Here is a 23,951-nt window from a genome sequence, read left to right on the forward strand (position 1 = left end):
ACTGAAAGTAGTGAAATAAACTTAAATTGAATATCATATTGAATGAATGGAGCAAAAGCCACGAAGAAAAGACATACTGAATTACATGAAAGCAAGCCTGATAACCGATGAATTATTTCTTTGAATACAATGCAATTAGCTGAATACCATTGATAACAACAGATTGAAATTTAATAAGGAAACTAAACTGAAGGCTTTAAGAAACTAAGGTGATAAAGTTGTGAATCTGTGCTTTAAGAACTGTTTGGTGAATCACGTCTTGAACTCTGAAGGAAGCCTGGAAGCTCCTGGTTAAGTGACCTCTAGTGGGTGGACCCTGTGGTCTAAAACTGCACCTTAGCCAGAGAGCCACTAATTGTGAACCAAATGTTGATGACAAAGTGGATGGTAAATTCCTGGTTGCGTGACCTGTAATGGGTGGACCGTGTGGTGTGAAACTGCACCTTGACCAGGAAACCTCTGTGTTAAACAAGGATTTCATCTGATGCTAACAGGAAGAGAAATTTAACTTGGTAGTGAACTAATTGACATTTAGGAGAGAAAGCTGGCAAATAAGCCAGAGCTTGACATATCTCAGAACTTTATGTTTGGAACATTATTTTGAGTTATAGTTGACATCCCTACACATTATTTGATGTTAGTTGTGGGGGCAAGTATAGGATTTGGACACAGACAGATTTTTATGTTGCACTTATTGACATTGACGTTTCTTTAGGTAGGGAAATCCCACCTTAGTATAGGGCAAGTTAGTTCTTAATCCATTCTGACATTTTCTTTAATGAAAGATTGTCAGCTTTGAATTTGGTGTCTGTGTCTACTTCCATAATGACAATCTCACAGATGTCTGCGAGGTCATACTGCGTGGTCTCCCGAGGTCCCCAGACCAAGACATCTGTGGCCTTTGACATCATCTTTCTATAAGCAGCATATGCATGGGCATGAGGATCTGGTTCTAGAAAGGTGTCTAGCCTACTAGCAACCTTAAGATATAGGTCTAATTTTTTTAGCCTGTCCGCTTTAGATTGTAACTCCAAAGGGCACCAAGTTGATGCTAACGGCATGAATCCAAATGGAATCGGGTCACCGTTCTCATCAGATATGCTTCAAAAAGAACATAGGAAATCCTTCCTGGATTTCAGAGTAAACCTTGCACTTTAGGATTGCTCTGCTGTCAACGTTGATCGAAGACAACAGCACAGAGGATCCTCAACGCCAAAGCCACAGGGAGCTCCCTGCTATCAAGGTTTCTGAGATCTGCTGCTGTAGGAAGATTATATCCAAGATGAGGATTCCGTGGGAGAACACAATCCATTAGAATTGTACCTTTTCTCTGTTCCACAAGGACTCAGAGGAAAAGTCTCTGACGTTTCCTCTTCTTCTTCGAAGATGATGAAGAAGAAGAGTAGTGGGGCTCTCTTCTCAAATAGGACAATTTTTTCTGTTTTTTACTACTTTTCATTGGCTTCTCTGGGGACTTCTTGGCAGCCCCCAACCTTCTGCCATGTGAGGAATTACATTTGGAGGGGGTGATGCTCAGTGATTCGTATATCAAACGCCCAAATGCCAATTTTGAAGATCGCTCCTTTAACACTTTCTGGGTCATCGATTGGCATGATCCACATTCTGTGATGTAATTTTCAGCAGCAAGGCACCACAAACATACGGTGTGGGTCAATTAACAATATTGTGGCATTGAAGTCTGTGAAGTGGGCGGTGCGTGTGGAAAAAAGGGACGGAGGTCACTGGGCGCATTATGATATATATTATGTATGCTGACATCACATATGGCATTGAGGTATGCACACTTCAAGGGATCCCAATGCTAGAGTCACACAGCACACCTGTTAGGCTGGATGGGCTAATGAAAGAAGGACGTGACACCAATGTGTTCTGGAACTTCTGCTTTATTTAATTACCAATTACGAACTGAACTCTCCCTCGTCACTCCTCCCCTCACCCACGTCATCCTACACGTGGGCTCCCTCTCTGTCTCTTAAGGGGACAGAGCCTAGTAACAACCCCTTGATGGTGAAAAGGTACCTTGGTCAGCTGATGCTGCAAGACGTGTATCTAAAATGAGGAATCTGTGGGAGTATACCATCCATTAGTAGCAGGCTTATGTTAAACTATGCTAACGTTTTTGTACTCTGAAGGGTGAGATGCAAGGTGGCATTTAACAGCAGCTCTTAAAGAGCTCAGTAAAAGGTCCTATGCCACAATAAGTCATAAGTGGCTCTGAACCCAGTTTCCATTGGTCCTAGGCGTCATGCAGAGTATTTATAAGTTAACTCTGGACTGTACTGTGAGCTGTTGTGTCTACTTATGTTCATGGGTGATAGGTTCATAGGTACATCAAAGGACTAAAGGGGCGACCCTATTCTGAATGAGCCACAGTTCTTCTGTGGTAGCCCTTTATGTAAAGTATTTGTTACAATTGTTGAGGTATCGTATAACCACAGATAATTCTAAGGATTGCCTGAGTCTATATCACAGCAGCTGAAATAGACTCATGAATATATACAAATAGAAATGAGAGGACCTAGTTTATTGTGTGCCCTAGGGCACAAAGGGAAATTTTCAATGGACTATGACCCTTTTAGTTAGGTTTCTTACACTGTCTGTTGAAACTGGTCTGATTCCCAATTCAGTGTCAAGAGTGAGTTGTACAGAGTTGGTGGGACCCAGCTGAAAGGTTCTCAATTTTGAACCATTAAAATCCAAAATGTTTGCCTTCAAACAAGGCTGCACATGCCCCAGGCAGTCCTGCATTTCTTTTCTTCCTGGCTGAAGCACTCAACTTCATCCTTCCATATAAACCGCTAGCTAGGTGCCATCAAAGAACATATTAACGATTTTACATGTTACACCATCGGAGGTGATGGACCTAATTGGAGGGATGATGGCAACATACTGTGCCACTGACATCTGTGACGGTAGAATCATTAAAGAAATTGCTCCTTGTTTGGTGAATGCCATTGCTAATATTGTGAATTAATAGTTTGCTACAGGTGTTGTTCCATAGTCTATTATGGGCACCTGCATTACTCCTATTAAAAGTTTTGTTACATCCCAGTGATCACAGAAATCATCATCCTATATCACGCATGTGAGCTTTCTATTGAAAATATTGGACACAATTGCTTATTCTAGATTACAGCAGTTTGTGGTTTCTCATAATCTTCTCGGGAAATACCAATCAGGCTTTCGCTCATCTCTCAGGACAGAAACATCAATTTTGGATATCCTATCTAACATATTTGATTTTCTCGATGAAGGCAAGTTCGGATTACTGATGTTCTCTGCAGCTTTCGACATCTTGGATCCTAACATCTTATCACTAATACTGGAAAACATTCTTAATATGGACCAACAATCGTCTGAATTGATTAATTCCTTCTTGCAGAACAGAACAGCCAAGGTAGTGTTGGGTCTAGCAGCATCGGACACACATTACACAAGGAGTTCCCCTCAGGGGGCATGTCTCTCTTCCCGATTGTTCAATCTGTACATAAAACCACTTCACGATCTGTTGACTGAAAATAATAAATGGTTCGGAAATTATGCAGATGACACCCAGCTTTTGCTTACTTCATCTGGAAAGAAGGATGTGGATGCCATGTTGGTCAATGAGATCTTTGACGTGGTTAGTGCCTGGATGAGATACTATTGTCTCTGTCATTATGCTGAAAAGACACAGCTATTGTTACTAGCTGCACCAGCCAAGTTAAAAAAGATCGGGAAGAACTATGACTCATTGAATCTGGGGTCGCACCATAGCCCGATCTTAAGGAAAGCTAAGGCTCTGGGCATTACGTTCAACTCAAATGTTAACATGACTGATCACATCTCATCTATAGTCTGTGCACGTCACTACTATATTAGATTACTCGGGTAGATTATGCCTTTCATAACCAGTTTTAATGCAGCAATTATTGCCAGAGAAATCATAGGAAGCAAGTTGGATTCCAGCATATGGAGTAGCCCGATTGCAAGTGGTTCAGAATGCTGCAGCCAGGATCATATCCAACACTGGTCACCGGGAGCATATCATGCCAGTTTTGAAAAAACTTAATTGGCTTCCAATCATCCAATGGATTAAATTTAAAACGCTAACAATGGCACATAAATGTCTACATGGCAGTGCACCGGAATATCTTAAAGAGCGCCTTAAAAATGGTACAAACCATCTCGAAATTTGCGCTCAGGCGCTAAACATCTTAAGGTTTGCAAACATTTCAAACTTAGCTGGGCAGGGGGCAAATCTTTTCTGGATCTGGCACCAGCATAGTGGAATTCTCTCACTATTGCTGTAAGGTCTGACACGTCCCTTCTGTCTCCTAGGAAAAAGTTGAAAACCCTCCTATTTTCTGATTTTTTTAACCTAAATTCTGATTTAGATGCTGACTCATTCCCTCTGTGATGAATTTTTGCTTTGTCGGTTTTTCGACTATGCTACTCTTGGTCCCTGTCTGTTATGATGCTTTGGTTTTGCGCTTCGACACTTATGGGTTTTAGCGCATAATAAATGATTTAATAAATACAATAAAGAATTTCAACTAGTTGTCACTAAAAACATGTTCTAAAAGGAGAGAAACAATGTTAATGCCGAAGGAACACTGTAACCGGATTGCTTTTATTTGCAACTGAAATGTGACGTTTTACTTGCTGAATTCTATCAGTCTAGCATCTACCTTTTTTAAATTCTATTGCTTGGCCTGCCTTTGAACTTGGTATCTATTTAAGTGCAGTCTATGTGCAATTTGTTTTATGATTCAGATGTGAAAATGTGAGGTCAATATGTTTATTTTTCAGTTCAAAGGTGGATTTGAGGTTTTACATCAATTGTTCTTCTATTTAACTAGCCATATAACATCTACGACACACACCACAAAGGCTTGGTTGACTCTGTAAATGACAACGTGATACAAAGAATATTTTCAAATTCGATTTTTCTTTCAAGGCTGCTCATTACTCTTAATATTTGTATTTTATTTGTATTTTGTGTAGCGCCTTAAGCCAAAGTGCTTCACATTATTACAGGGTACAGGACAAAAATAATGATAAATACATCAAAACATCAATTCTTACTGGTAACAGGCAATCAGGGGCAATGAAGAAGGTGAGTTTTTAAAGAGACGAAAGAGAGAATAGTCAGTGATAGAGCGGACAGAGAGTGGGAGAGCATTCAGTGTAAAGGAGCGAGAAATTGAAAAGATCGGAAACCAAGACTGAGCACATGGAGGATGAGGGAAGCTCAGTCTAAAGAGGGAAGAAGACAGAAGAGAACGAGACGGAGTGTAGAAAGATAAAAGTGCAGAAAGTTAGTCAGGTGCGAGCAAATAAGAGAGATTTGAAAACTAAGCAGAGAAAGTGAAATTTAAGTTCGAAAAAAAAGGTAACCAGCCAAGTGAAGCCAGTGAAGAGGAGATATAATCTCGATAGGAGAGAAGACAGAAGAACAGAGGAATTATAGATTGATTTCAAGGGAGCAAGATGAGAAAACAGGAGGCCAAAGAGTGGTTTAGCAGTAGAAGAGTAGTGAAAAGATTAAAGAGGAAATGAGACGTTTAGTGGCTTGAAAGGTGGGGAAAGGACGAACTTTATGAATATTATGAAGGTAAAAGCGGCAAGAACGAGAAGTGAGAGAGATGTGATGAGCAAAAGTAAGATTGGAGTAGAGGCCAAGGCTGCGGGTTGAGGAAGAAATAGAAATATTAGAGGGAGGAAAGGATACCAATGGAGGTGGTGGATGAGGAGGAAGAGTGTTAGCAGGGAAGAATAGAACCTCAGTCTTCCGTGCATTTAAAGTGAGGAAGTGAGAGGCCATCCAAGATTTGATAGCAGAAAGACAGGCTGTAAGGGTATGATGGATTTCAGGAGTGAAGGACGAGAAGGATCAAAAGAGTTGTGTCTCGTCGGCATAGAAGTGATGAGAGAGACCAAAGGAGCAGATTATAGCTGCAAGTGGAGAGGTGTAGAAGGAGACGAGAAAAGGAACCAAGACTGATCTTTGGGGAACTCCGTGCTCGAGGGAAAGAGGTCCAAAGATCTGGCCAGCCCAGGAGACAGAGAACATTCTATTACATAGATAAGAGGAAAACCAGGATAGAACAGAACTCCTAAGACCGAAAGAAGAGAGAGATTCCAAAATAAAAGAGTGATCGACAGTATCAAATGCAGCAGATAAATCAAGAAGAATAAGAAAAGAAGAGTGTTTAGAATAGCGAGCTGTAAGAAGAGAATGGAGTAGACAGATTAGAGCAGTCTCAGTAGAGTGACGAGGATGGAAACCAGACTGAAAGCAAGGAAGAAGAGATTGATCAGTGACAAGGGATGAAATCTGAGAGTAAACAAGGCGCTCTAAGAGTTTAGAAAGATAGAGTAGGAGGGAGATGGGATGGAAGTAAGAAACTATCAGAGAATTTGCCGTAGGTTTTTTCAAAATGGGGGTGATAGTTGCCTGCTTAAAGGCTTTAGGAAAAACAGAGGTAGAAAGACAGGTATTGAAGAAAGAGACAAGATATGGTATAAGAAGAGGCTAGACCTTAGGAATAAGAGCAGATGGAATAGGGTCAGTGGGAGTTGCTTTGGGATGAGCTTTGGCTAACAGAAGTAGCATATCAGAGTCAGGAACTGGTGCGAAGCTAGAGATGAAAGCTGATGGAGTAGGAGGAGATGAGTACCACAGCTGAGGGGAGATAATTTACAATATCTTGACGCAAAGAGTGAACTTTAGAAGAGAAAAAGTAAGCGAAGTCAGATGCAGACAGGGTGGAATTAATAGAGTGATACGGAGAAGGAGGAGAGAGAAGCCATGCTAAAGTTTGAAAGAGACGCCTAGGATGGGCAGATTCAGTATGAAGAAGATCTGAGAAATGAGCATGTTTAGCGAAAATTAGAGTTATCGTAGAGGGCATGATAGGAGAAATAAGTAGAGCGATTAGATAAAGATCTTGTTTTAAGCCAACGCCTTTCCAGTCGACGGAGAAGAAATTCTAATGGATATCCCTATCCAATGTTTGAAATTATAATGGATATCCCCATCAACAATTTCTAGTTTACCTGAAACAGATAGATTCAGGATGTTTGCTTGTGTACCCAGTCCACAATTTTTAGTGAATCGACAGTGGTTAAACTATTATGGTATACTCGAGTAAAGATGGGAAGAGCAACAACGGGGAAAATGCACCTGTCCTTTCACAGCGTACTCCAGATGGCTTGGAGAAGGTGTCTTTTTAAAATGCCTTTCAAATCACCAAAACACCATCACTCCCTTACTGTGTGTATTTTGAGGACTACCTTCCTTGCTAGCTAGTTTGCCTAGCCAGACAGACTCATCACCGTTGCATTTTCCTGACTGCTTCCCTCCCTGTCTGGGTGTTCTACTTACTCTCCTAACTTTGTGCTTCCAGGCCAGCTAATGTTGCTGTCTGTATTTTCACTATGTTCATCTCCGCCTTTATCTTTCCATAACTTTGAGTCGCCCTGCCAGCCGCCTTCTTTGTGTTTGCCTGTCTAACTCCCCCATCGCTATATATAGTCATGCCTGTCTCTCTTTCATCTTATGTCTGTTAATTCCTTTCCTCATCTTTTCCCACTCCATACCTCTACTCCAAAAAGTGCTGCTGAGAGGTGGCAACACTGGTTGGTGTAGGGGACATCTCTTACTGCACAAACCACTAAACCACACACTTTTTCTGTGTCTATCATTTTTTTAAAGACGAAATTTGATGAACAAAAAAAGAAAAAAGAAACGAAAAAAAAGCAGAACATACAAACGTAGCATTTCAAGGTAATATACAGTTTAACAAGCTATGTCACAAATTATCTTAACTTTTCCACAAATCTTTTTATATCCTTCTCAATGCCCTGATGTGTTTATAAAGTGCACATGTCATTTCTCACATAATCCCCAGGAATCGTTCCCACAGTGTGGTCTCTTCCTTTTCTTCCACTTTCCCCTCAAGTATTGTTCATATGCTGCTATTTGCAAGGTTAATGATCTCCAATCTGTGTTGACATTTGGTAGAGCCCCTTCCAATGTTTTAGGATGACCCTTCTGGATTTGTTATGGCCAGAGGTTCCACTTTCCGTGCTGATTGAATGGCTCATACTCCTGGGATTGCTATGGTGTTTGGTTCATCCACTTTACAAGGCAAGAGTTGTTGAAGCAGTTTGAAATATCCTTCACCAGAATGTCCTCACCTGTGGGCAGGGACGCAGCATGTGCGAGAGGGAAACAATTGTCCACACCCTCTTCAACATGATATCAGTTGAGATTTGTTGATACGGTACAGTGTGCTCGGTCTGGGTACCAATATTCTTTGTGCAGAACTTTGAAGGACAGTAAGTGTGCATTTGTCTCTAGGGCTGACACTCTATTGACCCAGTGCATCAGACCACAGTTCTTCCAAGAGTTCTTGACTAAGATCTTTTTCCAAGGTATGTTTTAGGAGGTGAAGATCATGTTCTGAACTGTTGTGGTTATTAACCATACCAACTACCCTCCTGTCATTATCCAGAGTGCATCCCCTTTCCTTCTTTGAAACTGCCTGTCCTCTGCATTCCCTTACAGGGTGAGTTGTATTTTGTAGTATTGTTAGACTGTTGCGATATAAATCAAGTAGATATTTTTGATACAACCTCGACTGGACAGTCCCTTTTATCATTGTGTAATAATTGTATTTTCGCTATGTTGCAACTAACCAACAATACACAACCTTTCAGAGTTAAGCTTCCCGTTCCATCCAAGTTACCAAAATTGGACAAGGAGGTTTATAATTTGCTCGTTATTCCAATATGTTCGGATCACTTCTGGTGTACTAAAGGTGTGGGGCTGATTGATGGTTTAGAAACCGATATTCACCCCCAGACCACTGGTGCCCCGAAGTTAATTCGCCACACATTGGTGGCAGACGGTCGGATCTAGTTGGAGCTCTGCACACAGCTTAGTCACCCAACGATAAAGTACTGTTGCAGGCAACGTTTAGAACAAGTGTCTTCCCAAAGTTAAGTCCCTGATTTGAAAAGCACACTTTCTACAGAGAGTCAGAGAGTGACTCATGATAGAGATTGTGCATTGCATATGGGCAAAGGAGGAAAAGTTCCATATGTGATAAATGCGCTGTTTTCTTTCAAAGCCGGTTGCAGCGTCACATTGCTAGTTTTGACTTGCGCGCAGGGATATTAAAATAAAGCGCTGCGCATGTCAAATTTTATTTTTGCAAATAAAAAAGTGTGCCATTTTATTTAAATTATACTTTGTGAAAACTGAACCTCATGCAAAGACTTTGGTGTAGTTAAATCATGTTATGTTTTAAGGAGCTACATCATTTTGGCATTCAGCGATTTTTGGGTTATAAAAGTGTTGAAATATTTATTGGACCTGTATTTTAATTCCAGGAGACCCAAAAGTAAAAACACACATGTGGTGTAATTTCATAATGTTGGTTCTCAAACAGTGAGTCTTTGTAGTGAATCTTTGTTTTGTGTCACAGAGAAAGTGGCATGTGTGCAAATATGAAATGAACCTATCATTAAATAACTATATATTCTTTCAGTGCAATGGCCTGGTTCCTGGCTTAACATTGATCAAAGGGGAGGGATTCACGGGTTTTAGATGAGCCGTAGACAGGACTAGATAGAATATCAAGGTCTATTTGTTTGGCACTGTTGATTGGGGGGGGGGGTGAGTACTCCTCCCCATAATACCAGGGTTCCCATGAAATGTTCTCTCACTTAGTTCGTAGTCAGTTTTCCAAGGAAATGGCAGTTGGAGATGTATACATCACTGTACCAGGCCAATTACTGGGCCTCCACCCCACCACTCTATGTGTAATGTTCGCTTCCCTAGGCGGGGAACTAACACACTTTGCGCGTTTTCGTTTATTCCTGTGATCCCTTTTCCAGAGGACTCGTGGTCTTCCTCCTCCTCTTCTGCCTTCCATGCATAGAATGGCAATATCCCTTTGGAGCAGTTGTGTTGTGTGCCCCCGAGCTTTCCAGCAAGCTGTTTGGAGCTGGCAACCTCAGAGACATTGGCAAAATCGATAACATGGATATGCTTGGTACCCAGTAAAAAAAATTACGAATATTAGCGGTTTATATAAGCACTTGCTGTAATAATTGCTGTCAAAATACTTTAAAAGAAAAAGCACTTTAAAAAATGTTTTGCATCACCATAGGTGCATTGCCCACGAAAGAAGAAACTTTGAAGAAATGCGGGATATGGCCTTAGACAAGAGATAAATAAAATGGCCCTCATTTTAGGTATTTACGTTTTTAAAACTTAATACGGAAGGGCTGAATTGAAATGCATCTTCTGTCGAACAGAACGTTATGTGCAATCGCTTTTACCTCAAACTCTGCATGCTTGTGCACGTCCTCCGCTCGCTGCCTGTTGAGAATGAACTCGGCTTCATTGGCGACACGCACTATGTGGTCTTTCATGGCGTGGCACAAGAGCCTGGAAGAAAAACATGTTCTTTCAGTCCACAGAGCAATAGTGTTACAAGGTCAACATACATCGTTTCCCAACAACTTTCAAGTGAAATGAAGGTCTCTAGTTCATAGACTTTTGAGGTTAGTCTGTTTTTTAGTATGGTTAGAAAAGTACTACCTTTACAAAATGGAATATCAAAATAAGACCATATGCTTGATACAACAATATTTAATAAGAAAACACTTTACTTTTCTTTTAGACCTAATAAACTCAATAAAATGAAATAGCTTCACTTCTTGGTTCACATAAATATACCTAATTAATAGTCTAAACTAATATTCTACGGCCCCTAATCAAACTAAAAAGAAGATTCCCATCAAATCAGTCACTCAAGCAGATTTAAACTCAGGACATTTTGGCCCTGATTCAAAGGGTGTTTTCCAATAGGGTTTTGACATTATAAAACCCTTCTGTGAATTAGGCCCACAGTCTTTTAGATTGTGGATACAACCCCACAACGCTAAACAAATTGAGTGGGATGATAGCCCTACAGTCCTTCTCCACAAGCTTTATTCATTCATCCTCATAATTAATATTATATACAAATTGTCTAAAATATAACGTTACGAAAAATGAATGTTCGTTGTTGTGTCACATTTGCTCTCCTATTAGCGAGTATTAACCTGAAGACCTGGCTGCTATAGAGTCGCAAGAACCATATACTTCCTTCATGGCCACTTCAGCCTGTAAGCAATTGGAACAAGTGAAGCTTTTTTGAAGGCCCTGGCAGCATAAACTCTAGTAGTGGGTTAATGGAAATGTGTTGGAACTAGGCAGTTGACAATGCATCTCCAGGTTTTCTGTCTCGCTAGGTCTAAGGAACTCATTTGTAAATTGGCAAAGCATCAACATACGAACAAGCACACTACACAATGTACAACTATTGTCATGATTCTTGCTGGAGCATGAGTGCACCAAGATATTGATACAGTCATAAATATAAATACACAGTAGTTGGCAAACTTGGAGTAATGGAGATGCAGGGCAGTGTAACCATGCATTCAATAAATATGTTGTGCTGTTCTTAAACAGGTGTGATGCATTATATTCCTGGCTGCCACATTGTTAGGTCACACTGATAACAATACTTCTACACGTCTGGATAACTTGTATTGGATTAATAAAGAATATATGCAAAAGAAAAACAATGCAGGACTTTCGAATTCACACTTGCCAATAAACATTGTTTTAAAAACAGAGTAGCAAAAGGCTTAGGATAGGAAATGCACCATTAGGCCTGGCTTATTCTGAGACAATGTACTCACAATTACAGACTGTGAAATGACACCTTAGTAAATTAAATTATTTTTGGAAAAGCAGGAGTTCTGCACTTGATGTAGAAAGGCATACTTGTAGAAGGACAAGCAAACAGATGGCTAACCAGAGTCTGCACTGGGTCCACAAAACAGTTTGAGCAAAGGAGTAGAGTATCTGTGCGGACGGGCCTTTAATAACCTCAACCCAAAACGGGCCCCCACGTAAAGCAAGTTTACTCTACAGTCATCCAGGGAGGAGCTCAATGGCGCTGCAGAGTCAAACTAACCCAAGTCTCGCCAAACCACATAAGTTGACATATTATACAAGTTTTTGCAAAAGATAAAACACTCCCATATATTTTATTACAATCCACCCCACATGTGATTGGACAAAACCTATTCAAAGAAATGCCCTCTTCCTCCAATTCTGCAATTCTCATTGGCATTTGTTATCTTGACTAACATCTTCAGATCATATTCATAGCACAACCCTCTTTGGGATTCGTCCGTGGCAGGTCATGACATCACTACATTGTTACACATTCATATACAAACATAATTCATTGCAGGCCACAAAAGGCCTGAAACCTCTTAACCCTAAATGTTAACACATGGTTCGCATGGATACTTCAAATGACATGAGGAAAGACGAATAAACAGGTTCCCTTTGAACTGTTGTCGTAATGGGGAGGAAACCCTCTATGGACATGCAGCAGATGGGCCAGGGGGGAATCCCACAGAAAAAAAATGGAAGAGTCCAATTATATGATGGCGAAGTACTGTTTTATTCAACAAAGCCAGATAAAACAGGGACAGCAATGGACATCAGAACAAATGACGATTTTCTTGCGACTTAGTACCAGCTTGCCATCAAACAAAAGACGCATTTCAAAAACCTAAGTTGAGATGGGATTGGGTGAGTGACTTAGCTAAATATAGATTCTATATGGGGTTAGTACTCGGATTGGTTATGCCATGTCTAGTAGCTCAATCTGAGACCACCTACAAAAAGATACATGTGGAAACATGTCATCAGGACATTCTGTGAGTGGTGGCTGCAACACTGTTGAGGTGAGCGTTATAGGTGAAGAGTGATTGGTCAGGGATGGGTTTCTCAGCCTTGCCATCCTGGACGGTTACCACCACATGAGCAACAATTGAAGGTGATGAGAATGGCCCCAAGGTGCTGCTTGTAATTGTAATTGGTTATTTATAACGCGCTTAATACCCAGAGGTTTCTAAGCGCAGACCCGGGGATTTAACCTGTGTTGCTCTGCGTCATCTTGCTTCCAAGGCGAGCGCGTTTCCCCTGAGCTATCCACCCAAGACCCTGTCCCAATAAAGTTACCATTTTCTGATTCCTTAGGCCGCAAGTCAGGACATTTAGCTTCCAACTTCATACTGTATACTGTATTGTATATTTTGTCCCAGGGAGATGGATAGGAACACAGGTCTCTGTCTGCCATGTCTGACTAACAAAAAGGCAATCTCTGTCAGCTGCAAGTCACGTGTGTAGGGACCACATTTTGAATTATTCTGCACAGTAATTTATGAGGATTTTGGCCCTTTCTCTGGGCGTGTCATTACCTCCAATGGCATCTAAAGACTTGTTTGAGCTACTTTCCTCTCAATGTCAGGTGGGAGTTGGTGAGAATCTGACCTTCCAACAAAATTTGTTCCTTTGATTCTTCTGAAAGAACTGTCTCACATGCCTGGCACCTGTTTAACATCTGTACTTTTCAAACGCGGGTCCAACCCCTATAACCTTGGCAACTGTGCACTTGCTGCCTGAGGTGCTCAGGCCTGGCTTTTCAGCTGGTTCAGCGAGACAGGGTCCATTTGCAGTCTTGGCTTCTCAATGTCTCCCCTTAACCTAAGTGTGGCTGCGTCCTCTATGACCACTCATACGAGAACGCTTTATATGTATTCTCATGTGTCTTGCATGTCAGCATAGAAAATAGGGTATATTTTTTCTAACCTAATGGATACAAGCATGATCATACCTATATGCATTTTGACCTAGTGTTCATGTATCTTTGAGCTGGATGTGAATGTGCTTTGTGTCTAATGCACCTACGTGTGTTGGCCTCTGCCATGATGTCATTTGCCTCCATTCAGTTGTTCCACCGCCTGCAGATTTATTGCCTCAGTGGCGTTGTCTGGGTAGGGTCTGTAGGGCTGCTTCAGGGAGAAACGTCTCTTGCATCAGCGATACAATGGTGGTGAGAGGGTAGATGCCAAGAGTGATGTACAGCGTTCATGTCTGTAAAGACTAAACGGGGGAAGGGCCGATACAATCATGGACATGTTTATTAGCCTCTCTTCATTGGTGATAACTATCTCATCCACCCCAACTTTACTGGTAACCCAGAACACACTAATCTAAAGGACTACCATTTAAGCATCCTGAGAATACAATTGAAACACCTGGGGGTTGGTCACTCTGGCCTCGGGCGTTACTTCACCCCATGTTTATTGCTGGTCAAAACAAATGGCTGAATCCTTCTGCAAGCTCCCATGCACTTAAAAGAGATTACATCTTTTGCAATACCAGCTGGACAATAAAGATCCTGGCTGGTTTGTAAGCTGAGCGGACCATCCGCTCGGTTAATAATTACTCATTCTCTGGCCTCCAATACTAGTTTTCCCCAGGCACATGAAATTCACAGCACAAACTGCTGGCTGCTGAGTCTAAATTAATTCATAAAATCTCATTGCGTATAAATGTATAAGTTCCCTGTATATGTAACGCAGTGTACGTGTATGTTTAATAAATATTGTCTTTCCTTTACAGTGGGCTTTCCGTGACCTGTCCCCTTCTTTGTATGTGCATTAAAAAACTCCTGGTCACTCATTTTCCAGGCACTTCATAGCACACCATACCTAGATCATGTTTTATATTTCATTTCGTGGGTTTGGCATTTGTCCTTCGATGAGTGTGCAAATCTGATATATATCAATTTGAACACAAAATAAACTCTTACAGTAACATATCCCATTCATATTTAACTACACTGGATAAATATGGAATTGCAACATCGCGCCCATTTTGCCACACCCCCAGTCACAAATATGGCACACGCAACATATACCCCTCTTCATCATTGAGACCTTTCCTGGCCACCCCAACATATCCGATAGCAGTCATGGATTTAGGCCAACTGCACTAGCAAATGTGCAATGCACTCTCTTGTATCGGTGGTTGGCAGTGCATGATTAAACACACTGGTAGTAGTAATAGTTTTTATTTGTATAACGCCTTTATCCCATTAATGTGGCCTCAATGCACTTGTGGTGGGAACAACCTCAGAGGGACTGAAGTCCAAGGTGTGGGAAATTGTGTGAAGGCTAGAATGCGTGTGTGCATTTGGCCAAGAAAAGGAGTTAGGGGGGCTGGCCGGGCTCCATAAAGCTACCCATGAGGTTAGGCACGTGGATGGGTGCTGGGTGGAGTGGATTATGTGCAATAGCAAAAGAAACTCATTAAGTGTCCAGCTTACATACCTTGAGGCTCGTGGAACTTTGTCTTTGAAGTAGAATGAAAAGGTCAACTGTAGAAGGCTGTGTTATCTCTATGTGCAATAGACATGCTGGTCTGATGTATCTTCTAAGCACAACAGACAGGCTGACTTCCTGAAAACGTACAATTCCAATTTAAAGTATCTATTGAGTGCATTTATCAGCAATCCCAATAAATCTTTTGACAGCAGCCAGGCTAACAACATGGACCTTTTGGTGTGTAGTCAATGTGCAATAGGCATGAAAAGCACAGTATGTTTTTCATGTGATTAACAGGCTATCCTACTACATTCCATGTGTAATATACCAGATACCCTCAAACTGTCAGGAGTTATCTTAATACATCGTCTACGTGCAATAATCTACCCTGGGAATCTTCCAAGTGCAATATCTATGCCACCTGCATACATCTTTATTCAATTCAATTCAATGGCTATCCTCACAGTTTTCCAAGCGTAGAGATAGGCTATCATAAATCTTCCCGGTGATATACCAGGCCAATTGCAATAGACAGGCTATCCTAATACAGCTAGTAAGCGGAATGAAAGCTATCCTATTAAATCTTCTAAGCACAGGAAACAGTCTATCCTCAAATATTCTAGGAGCAATAGAGAGTCTGTCCTCATTCACTTTCAAGTGCAATGGAGAGGTTCTCGCTATAATTGACTCCTATGGACAGGATGCCATCATACATCTTCTAGGCGTATAGAAAAGCTGTCATTTGAGTGCAACACATTTTCCACCCCCAGAATATATCTCAGTGCAACACAATGCCTACCCACTAACTTCAGGCTAAGTGCAACACATTACCCTCCACAGCCCCCAATTACACATCTAAGTGTAACACAATGCCTACCCCCAAGGTATATGAAGTGCAATACGATGCCTATCCCCAAGTTCCAACTAAGTGCAACATGTTGCCCACCCTAATTACATCTAAGTGCAACACATTGCCTAACCCCAAAATACATCTAAGTTTATCACAGTGTAATCTCCCAAAATCCGTCTTAAGTGCAATGCATTTCCTGCCCCAGGAAACATACAAGTCTTACATATTGACTGTCCCCCAGTCCATCTCTCCAGCTATCTAAGGAGCACAGCAGGTAATCTACACAAAGTTCTAGTTTGATGGTATTAATGAAGACATGGTAGGGTTTTAATTGAGCACGTTCCTTATCTTAGTTGTTTCTGTAGGGTGTTTTGTGAGGCATCCATGGGCAAACAAGAAGCCAACACGTATGGAAGCTGCCCTTTGCTTCTTGCCCTTAAACAGCTGCCTGGGCAAGACTGCCCTGGGTTCCTCTGTTAAGAGGGCTGCAGTAGTAGACAAATGATGCCTCTTGTGACCTTGGGCCACCTTTTGTAAAACAGTAAAATGATTGTAAAACACCAACATCAAAGGCCACTACTGCAGCTGTGGTTGACATTGGAGGATGGAGGACCTTGTGATGAAACCTATGGGATACTCACAGAATCCCTGCCTAAACTCTCCTACCAGGTGGCCAGGGAAAGATTGACGCTTCCTGATCCTAACCCTGAGGGTAGTATTGGCCAAGTGGATCACATGAGAGGAGAAGGTCCCCAAGGGAACAGGAGGGTTGCGCTAGGAGACGTGCAGTACTCATCCCTGAAAGATGAGATATCCAAGATGCCAGAATATCTATTGGCTTGGTATAAAAATTAAACTCCCTTCCCTAAAGGTATTCAACCTATTGATAAGGAACGCCATTATGATCAATATAAGATTACAACATCAACACCCTGAGAAGTGTGATCTTTCCCATGGTATAAACTGTGAAAACAAGACACGCACAGCCATATCCCTTATCTAGAGATACGTTGTACAGACAAAGTGAGTTAACTAAAACTAAAATATGTAAGGAAATGACAAATTAAGCTGTTGGGGTCTTCCAAGTCCCATAATCCCATAGGTAATGGTATGAGGAGGAGGAGCTTGGAGGCACAGCACTGCAATGTGCAGTCTACTGTGCCTAACTATCTACACTTGAGCGGGAGTTGGAATTATTTAAATCCCCCTCAGGTACAGATGCCGGGGAGTGGCAGGAGTAGCAGTAGTAGCAGCAGAAGGAGATTTCTGTGGCCGTGTATGCAGAAGGGGCAGAATGAAGACGCCTGGACCACCACCGTGCCTTTGGCAGGTAATGGTGCTCAGAGGGTCGCAAGACGGAGAAGCACGGACTGCAGAAATCACACAGCAAGAAGCTACATGGTTGCAGGCTTCCTTGTGGGAGAGAGGAGCTCTCTGCACAATTTGTCTGTCTCTGGTGGCTGGGGAGTACCGAGACACGACAGGAGCAACGTGAGGTCCTGTTTGGGAAGGCGCAAGACACTAAAAGGCAACCAGAGCTGTCAGATGGCTCCATTTCTTGTGAAGAAGCAGAAGTAGCAGCAGCAGAAAATGCAGACACGCAGCGATAGTCCGGTGAGTTGGCCTAGCATAGGTGACCCCGGGGTGCTCCATTGTGAACCGCTAGCTGCAAGCAAATATTTTGAATACTGAACTAATGATGAAACGCAATTTTGGCATAACACACTGGCTAGAGAAACCGAAACAAGAAAGTCCATAACTATCACAATCTAAGTAAAGGAAGAGTGATATTGCATGAAGGCTGTAACTATTGTGGCCCAAGTAAGGAGGTGTGACCACCATTGGCAAACCAAAGTGGATGCAGTATTAGAACAAACTGTAATCAGTATTGCCAAAGTAAAGAGGGTGCAGTATTAGAACAAAACAGTAACCAGTATTGCCAAAGCCAAGAGGAAGCCATAAGTAAATCAGATAACAACCAGCATTGCCGAATCCAACAAAAGGTAATTAGAAGGAGATGGAGAAACAGCTTTCCTGGAGAAAGAAACTTGAATCAACAGTTACTTGATATGATAGTAGAAGCTCAGAGTGGGCAGGAAGGTTGCCCACCTTGGGGAGAATATTAATGGTGTCATGGGGGGGAAACAAAACCTGCATTGCATGTGGCCAATCAATTGTTGGAACAAACAGCATCAATGTATGTTGCATCCTTGTGGAAGAAGTTGTACATTTTACTATTGTTGACATATCAACATTTGATATGACCATAAGCCAAGCCTCAGAGGTCAGTAAAAGTGAACTCTTAATCATCCAGTTTGCAGCTCACCCTTCTTCAGAGTCTTTAGAGAAAAACACAGAGGGGCTGGTCCCAAACGAACAGGGACCAGATGTTGTAATCTGTCATGTATTACAACATGACAAATATGCTGTAACACATGACATATTACAACATTGAAGACTTCGCCCACTTACGTTTGATTGTAAATCATTGAAAAATCAAGAACTGTCAAATTTACATCAACTATGCATCCGTAATGACTCCTATATGGAAAGTGAAAATGTACATATTGACTCATAAATAGGGAGAGCCCATTGTCTCCTTAATGACTCAAATGTACATGATCTATGCATCCATAATGACCCATACATTGGGAGTGGTCAAGGTCTCACAGATAATATCACAAATTCCCACATCATCATCAAGGCCATAACCAATGAAATTACACTACATAATAACATTGCAAAACCAACAAACTGCTTATTTCCTGAGTGTGCATCTAGCACGCATTTCTCCCACACAATGCGCACACACATTTACACTTCTTGGTGTCCATACCCCTCCTCTTAAGCTCCTAGCAAACCAGTGTTAAGTGTTTTCTCTATTATAGCACAGGCCTTACGTGTTCATGATTATGGCAAAACGAATTGTGTGCCAAGTACAACGTGATTGTGATGAAGGTGTACTGAGAATCACTGAACGTACTCTCCTTTCTTTAAAAACTTCTATGTTGTTTGCTTTGCTGCTAGTATTCTATCATTACAAAACATGGTTATCTAACTAACGGCCACTGACCATAATCTCCAGCCCCACCAAAAATGGTATGGTTTTCTCTTCAATACTATATTTTGTTGTATAAAAAAAAGCAGGCACACTTAGTAACAGTCAATTCTGAGACTTTCTCTACCCTTAAAGTCACTGAGAAGAAATTCCACGTGTGTATGTCAAGCAAAGTGATCAATTGGTCTTTCACAAATCTAGTATTCACAAAAGAGACTGCTAATCCTATCACAATTAGGATTGGTCCATCCGCTCTGCTTGGTCGGACATACAGTTTGGTGCGTGATCAAGTCCTGTGCTGACACAGGCTCCATCCCAAATGGGGAGGAGTTTCTTTTGTCATCAACTAAAGTTTGTATTTAATAGAAAAAGTCTGCCCTGAACTCAGGTTTATCGTTGGGCCGACGTCAAAGGGAGAATCCCGGCATGTGTGCTCGTCCCCTCAGATGCAGGTGGTGCTGAAGCCAGTACATTTTACGGTTTGAAAGAGGTCAAACTCGATGGCATATGACTCTTCTTCTATGTCTTTGTGCTGGTGACTCTGGGCACATTTGTCGATGGTCCTGCCAACAATGTTGAGGCTGAAGTCATACCTGCTGCAGCCTTCTCAAATAGCTGCAACATTTGCTGATTAAACTGCTCTCATTCTTCTCTAAGTGCCCCATTGGAGAGAAAAGACTTACCCCTCTCCTCCGAAGAGTGAGAGTCGTGACTGTACTATTTCTTTTTCTTGTGGGAGGATGATGACTAAAAACTACGAGAGCGAAACCTCTTCTTTGAGCTCTCATGCCACCTCATCCTTCCCTATCAACTTTTTACTTGGGTTGAGACCCTCGATTTTGACTCCCGAGGATTTAGGTACATGCCTGGGCAGCAATTTAGAAGGGGGCCTTCCTAGCACCAGTTTGGCTGAGCGTTCCCTCAAAGTCTCGGGTTCATAGACTGATAGGAGAAGCATTGCAAGGTATCACGTTCCATGCCCACACAGAAATGCTATTCAGATCCGTGATGGACATTTTATAGCTGAAACCCCGGCAGTGCTTGAACCCTGAAGGCTTGGGGCCAGACATAGTGACACCGAAAAAAGTTGTGTGTACCAATTTGTTTTCCGAACAGTGTGCTGAGCATGTGGAAAAAAGGAACGGATATAGGGGGCATAGTGCACACTATGTGTATGATCACTGATGTGCAGTACAGAGTCTAGGAGTGATGCGTTTGAGGCATGACAGGGTCCAATAGACGACGGTGAGCGGCACTAGACCCCCTCTTGAAATGTTCTGAGCAGCTGGATAAGCTACCAAGATGAGGAAAATGTGGAAGAATGCAATCCATTGAAACTGAATTTTGCAAATGTTTGTTGAATGGTTGAATTTTTCAGCCAAAACAATAATAAAAAATAAAAATAAAAAAAGAAACTGATGTCTTACACAATGTTATGTTATGTATGCTAAAGGTACTTATATAGCGCACAGTCACCAACATAATTGGTCCCCAGGAACTCTGGTGGATCTGTAATCAAGAAGGACGGCGGGAGGGTTAGTCGGGTGGAGCGGGAGTGGGAGAGGTGGTGTGCTGTAGGTGGCTTCAGCTCGGTATACACCGAGTGCTGGGCTTTGGTGCAAGTATCGGATCGGGCAAGACCTTGTGTGCTGTAGGTGCTGTTTATGTGTTATTGATGCCATGGGGTAATGTGCGTGCAGATTGCTGGGAGAGAAATGGTTGTGTGAGTTTTATGTGGTTTGAGTATGCAGAGATTTGAAAGTTGGGTTAGTGGGTCTGTATCCTGATTTTGATACTTCTGTTTCCGTTTCAACTCTATCCCTGTGGGTGGGGTTGTTGTTGATTCCTTATAGGCCGTCTTGCTGTAGTGTATGATAGTGTGGCGCGGACCCAGCTGTATCCTAGTGAGCATTGTGTGGGGTGATAGGTAAGTCTGAACCTTTCCTTCGGGTGTGAAACTGAGGTTGGTACTACCTATTCTCTTGTTATCTAATGTAAAAGTGATCCATTGGAGCTTTGAGTGGTTCCGGGTCAGTGTGCTGCTGGTGTGACAATAGCACACTCAAATATTGACACAATGTGACAATAGCATAACACAGTTGAGACTTCTAGAAAACATTGTGATTGGGTCTGCATTCAGGGGGGACACTCACACCAAACGGTGTGGGAGTGGGGGCTGACCCCTCACCCATCTTTCCTTACCGGAAGAATGTTGGACGCAGGGCATGGAAGGACCCAGCCACAGCTGGAGCCACAGCATGAGGAGACGCAGGAGACCGAGTAGCGGCAATCTACAATACAAGGGGTGCCATGAACTCGGCAACCCGGATGCTGGAGGACACAGCAATGTTGTATGCAGAACCAGGGTGTGCCACGACACCCAAAACACTGGTGTGGCTCTGGCAGACCGTGTCTGCTTGCACCTGGTAAATAAGGGTCTGGCTAGGCCACCAAGGAATTTGTATTTATTGAATACAGACCTCAAGGGAGGCCCCACACATCAGCCACTATGCCAGTAAGGACGTATTATGAAAAGGCCAACAAAGGCCTGGACCCCACCAGGGTCCATTGTGATGGCATGGTCATGGAAGGGATGGGGCTTGCAAGAACTTATGAAGCCTCCTAAACCCCTCCCTTGTCACACCCTCTCAAGAAAGGTAAGTCATTGGATAAGGTAATTGGCCAATCTTGGTTGGGGTATATAAGTAAGTGTGTGTGAATACTTGAGTGTGGGCAAGTTAGGCGGCAGGAAGACGTCAGAGAGACCAGAGGAGGCGAGAGCGAAAGGAGTACAGAGAGTATTATAAGGAAGGGGTCTATGGAGTGTTCATGTGCGAGAGTGGAAGTGCAAGGAGTAGGAATAGAGTAGAAGTAGTGGATTGGTATTAGTTGGGAGTAAAGGCAGTAGGTAGCAGGAGTAGCAAGTGAGAGAAACAGGCAGTAGAGTGGTAGTAGAGGGCAATAGTGTGCACTAGTGAGTCAGAAGATAAATAGATTGACAATAGTAGTAGGAGGCAAAGGAAGAAAAGTGATAGCTTTAATAATGGAGTAAGAAACGTAGTAGAGTTAGAGTAATTGGAGTGACAGGGAATGCGAGAATAGGAGTAACTAGTGGTAAAAGTATAGACAGGGAATAACGAGAAGAATAGTGTGAAGCAAGGAAGTAGAATGGAGACAAGGATGGAAGAGCCGATCACACTGGAGGTAGACAGAGGGGTAGTTTGAGTTAAGGGCGAAAGTAAGAACAGGAGTAAAAAGAAAAGTTCAAAGTGAGGAGGTGGAAAAGGGCGAATGAGAGATCGGAGGGACAGTAGTATAGCGGGAGGTGAACATTTGTTGAGACCAATGTAGGAAAGGGTCAGGAGAGAAGAGGCGTGAGATACTGAAAAGTGATACCAGGTGAAAGAAAGCACTATCCCTAACTCCCTAAGACTACTAAGCAGGATATGTCAGGGAAAGCTAGAAGACCCCAAGGGAGATAGTTACCCACCGTCTCAAGGAAGCCATACTTAGCCTAAAAAGATTGAAGACAACAGGTGGCACTGATCGATAGTACTAACACCCGCTAAGGATGCCTGGGTTAGGGAGAAGAGTAAGGGCTAGGGTACCTTAGAGAGAGGGACAGTCCTAGCGCCAATTCCCCAAGAATCCTCCCTGCCCTGAGAACTACCAGAGAACCCTTGGCCCAAACTTATTTGTAAAGTCTCAATAAACACCCTTGGAATTACTACCATGGTGAGCGTGGGAATTTGTGGTGGGCGGCCAAGTCACAACATTTTCCTATGTTGACCGCAGAAAAGAAAAAAAAATGAGGGAAATGGCGCAGGCAACTTCAAATATGTGTATGTATATGTCACTCGAATTCTGGCATTAGGAGGATGGGTACTGATGCCACACGGCGCCACAAGCTGGCTACTGTAAAACTTTCCAGAGCAGACTGTGTGGGATGTATTTTAAAAGATGAGCAATATATCCATTCGAAATTGATTTACATTTTCCAGACATACTTTAATTTTCCCAAAGTATCTTTACATGAAACAGGTATATGCATCATTTCTTTACCATCATCACCACACCAGCACTATATTTATTTCACACATTACAGATTTAATTATATGGAAAACATTTCATTTTTATTAGGGTTTTAACAAACTTTACAATTTAAACATTTTCAGAAGTATTGCACGGCGTCATTTCCGGAAGTCCAAACACAGACAACAATTGAGGGGGGGCATGTTGACATTTCAAAACGCAATAAAATCCAATCATTGTCGGTTTGAGATCATATGCAATTTTACATTCCATTAACCTTGCTTTGTTTTAATTATGGTGCTCCTTTGTTGTATTCCGTTAAATGATTCCGTTCATAATTTCAGCCTGTCCTTGGGAGCACTTTAATTCAACAGCACATTCATCAACTGTTTATGTTCTGTTAATTGTTGACAGCGGTACAATTACACTCTCCAGCTATGATGGATGACCCGCGCCTTCTCAGATTTAGCAGCTGAGCAGAATAAATATGTATATGAATTCCCACGTTTCAGATTCTTATCTTTAGTCTCCGAAAAGTAGATTCAAAAGCGGTGCTGAGAAAGAAAGGATGCAGAACCTTTAACTATGCGGAAGCATTTTCTTAGTGCATCTTGAGGACGTGCTTAATTCCAAAGTCAAATTGCCATAAGCACTTGCCTCCAGCTTGTTTGTAATGGGCGGGGTCGGATGGAGGAGGTGGGGCGGAGACGCCAGATTGTCACATCTAGAAGACAGCAAATAATACTCTCCATTTGC

At 42.2% G+C, this 23,951-nt stretch overlaps 1 protein-coding gene across 6 annotated transcripts in view; it reads right to left on the reverse strand.

The window, feature by feature from the left end:
* NBEA (neurobeachin) overlaps positions 1 to 23,951 on the reverse strand; it is a 2,584,133-nt gene that overhangs the window by 1,323,625 nt on the left and 1,236,557 nt on the right. For all 6 annotated transcript variants that reach the window (XM_069640609.1, XM_069640605.1, XM_069640608.1 and 3 more), the window contains one exon: positions 10,357 to 10,465. In XM_069640609.1, coding sequence (XP_069496710.1) covers positions 10,357 to 10,465 — 109 coding nt within the window. The remainder of the gene's footprint in view (positions 1 to 10,356; positions 10,466 to 23,951) is intronic.

Source organism: Ambystoma mexicanum, chromosome 7q (assembly GCF_040938575.1).
Source record: "Ambystoma mexicanum isolate Mex_15411 chromosome 7q, UKY_AmexF1_1, whole genome shotgun sequence".
NCBI lineage: Eukaryota > Metazoa > Chordata > Amphibia > Caudata > Ambystomatidae > Ambystoma > Ambystoma mexicanum.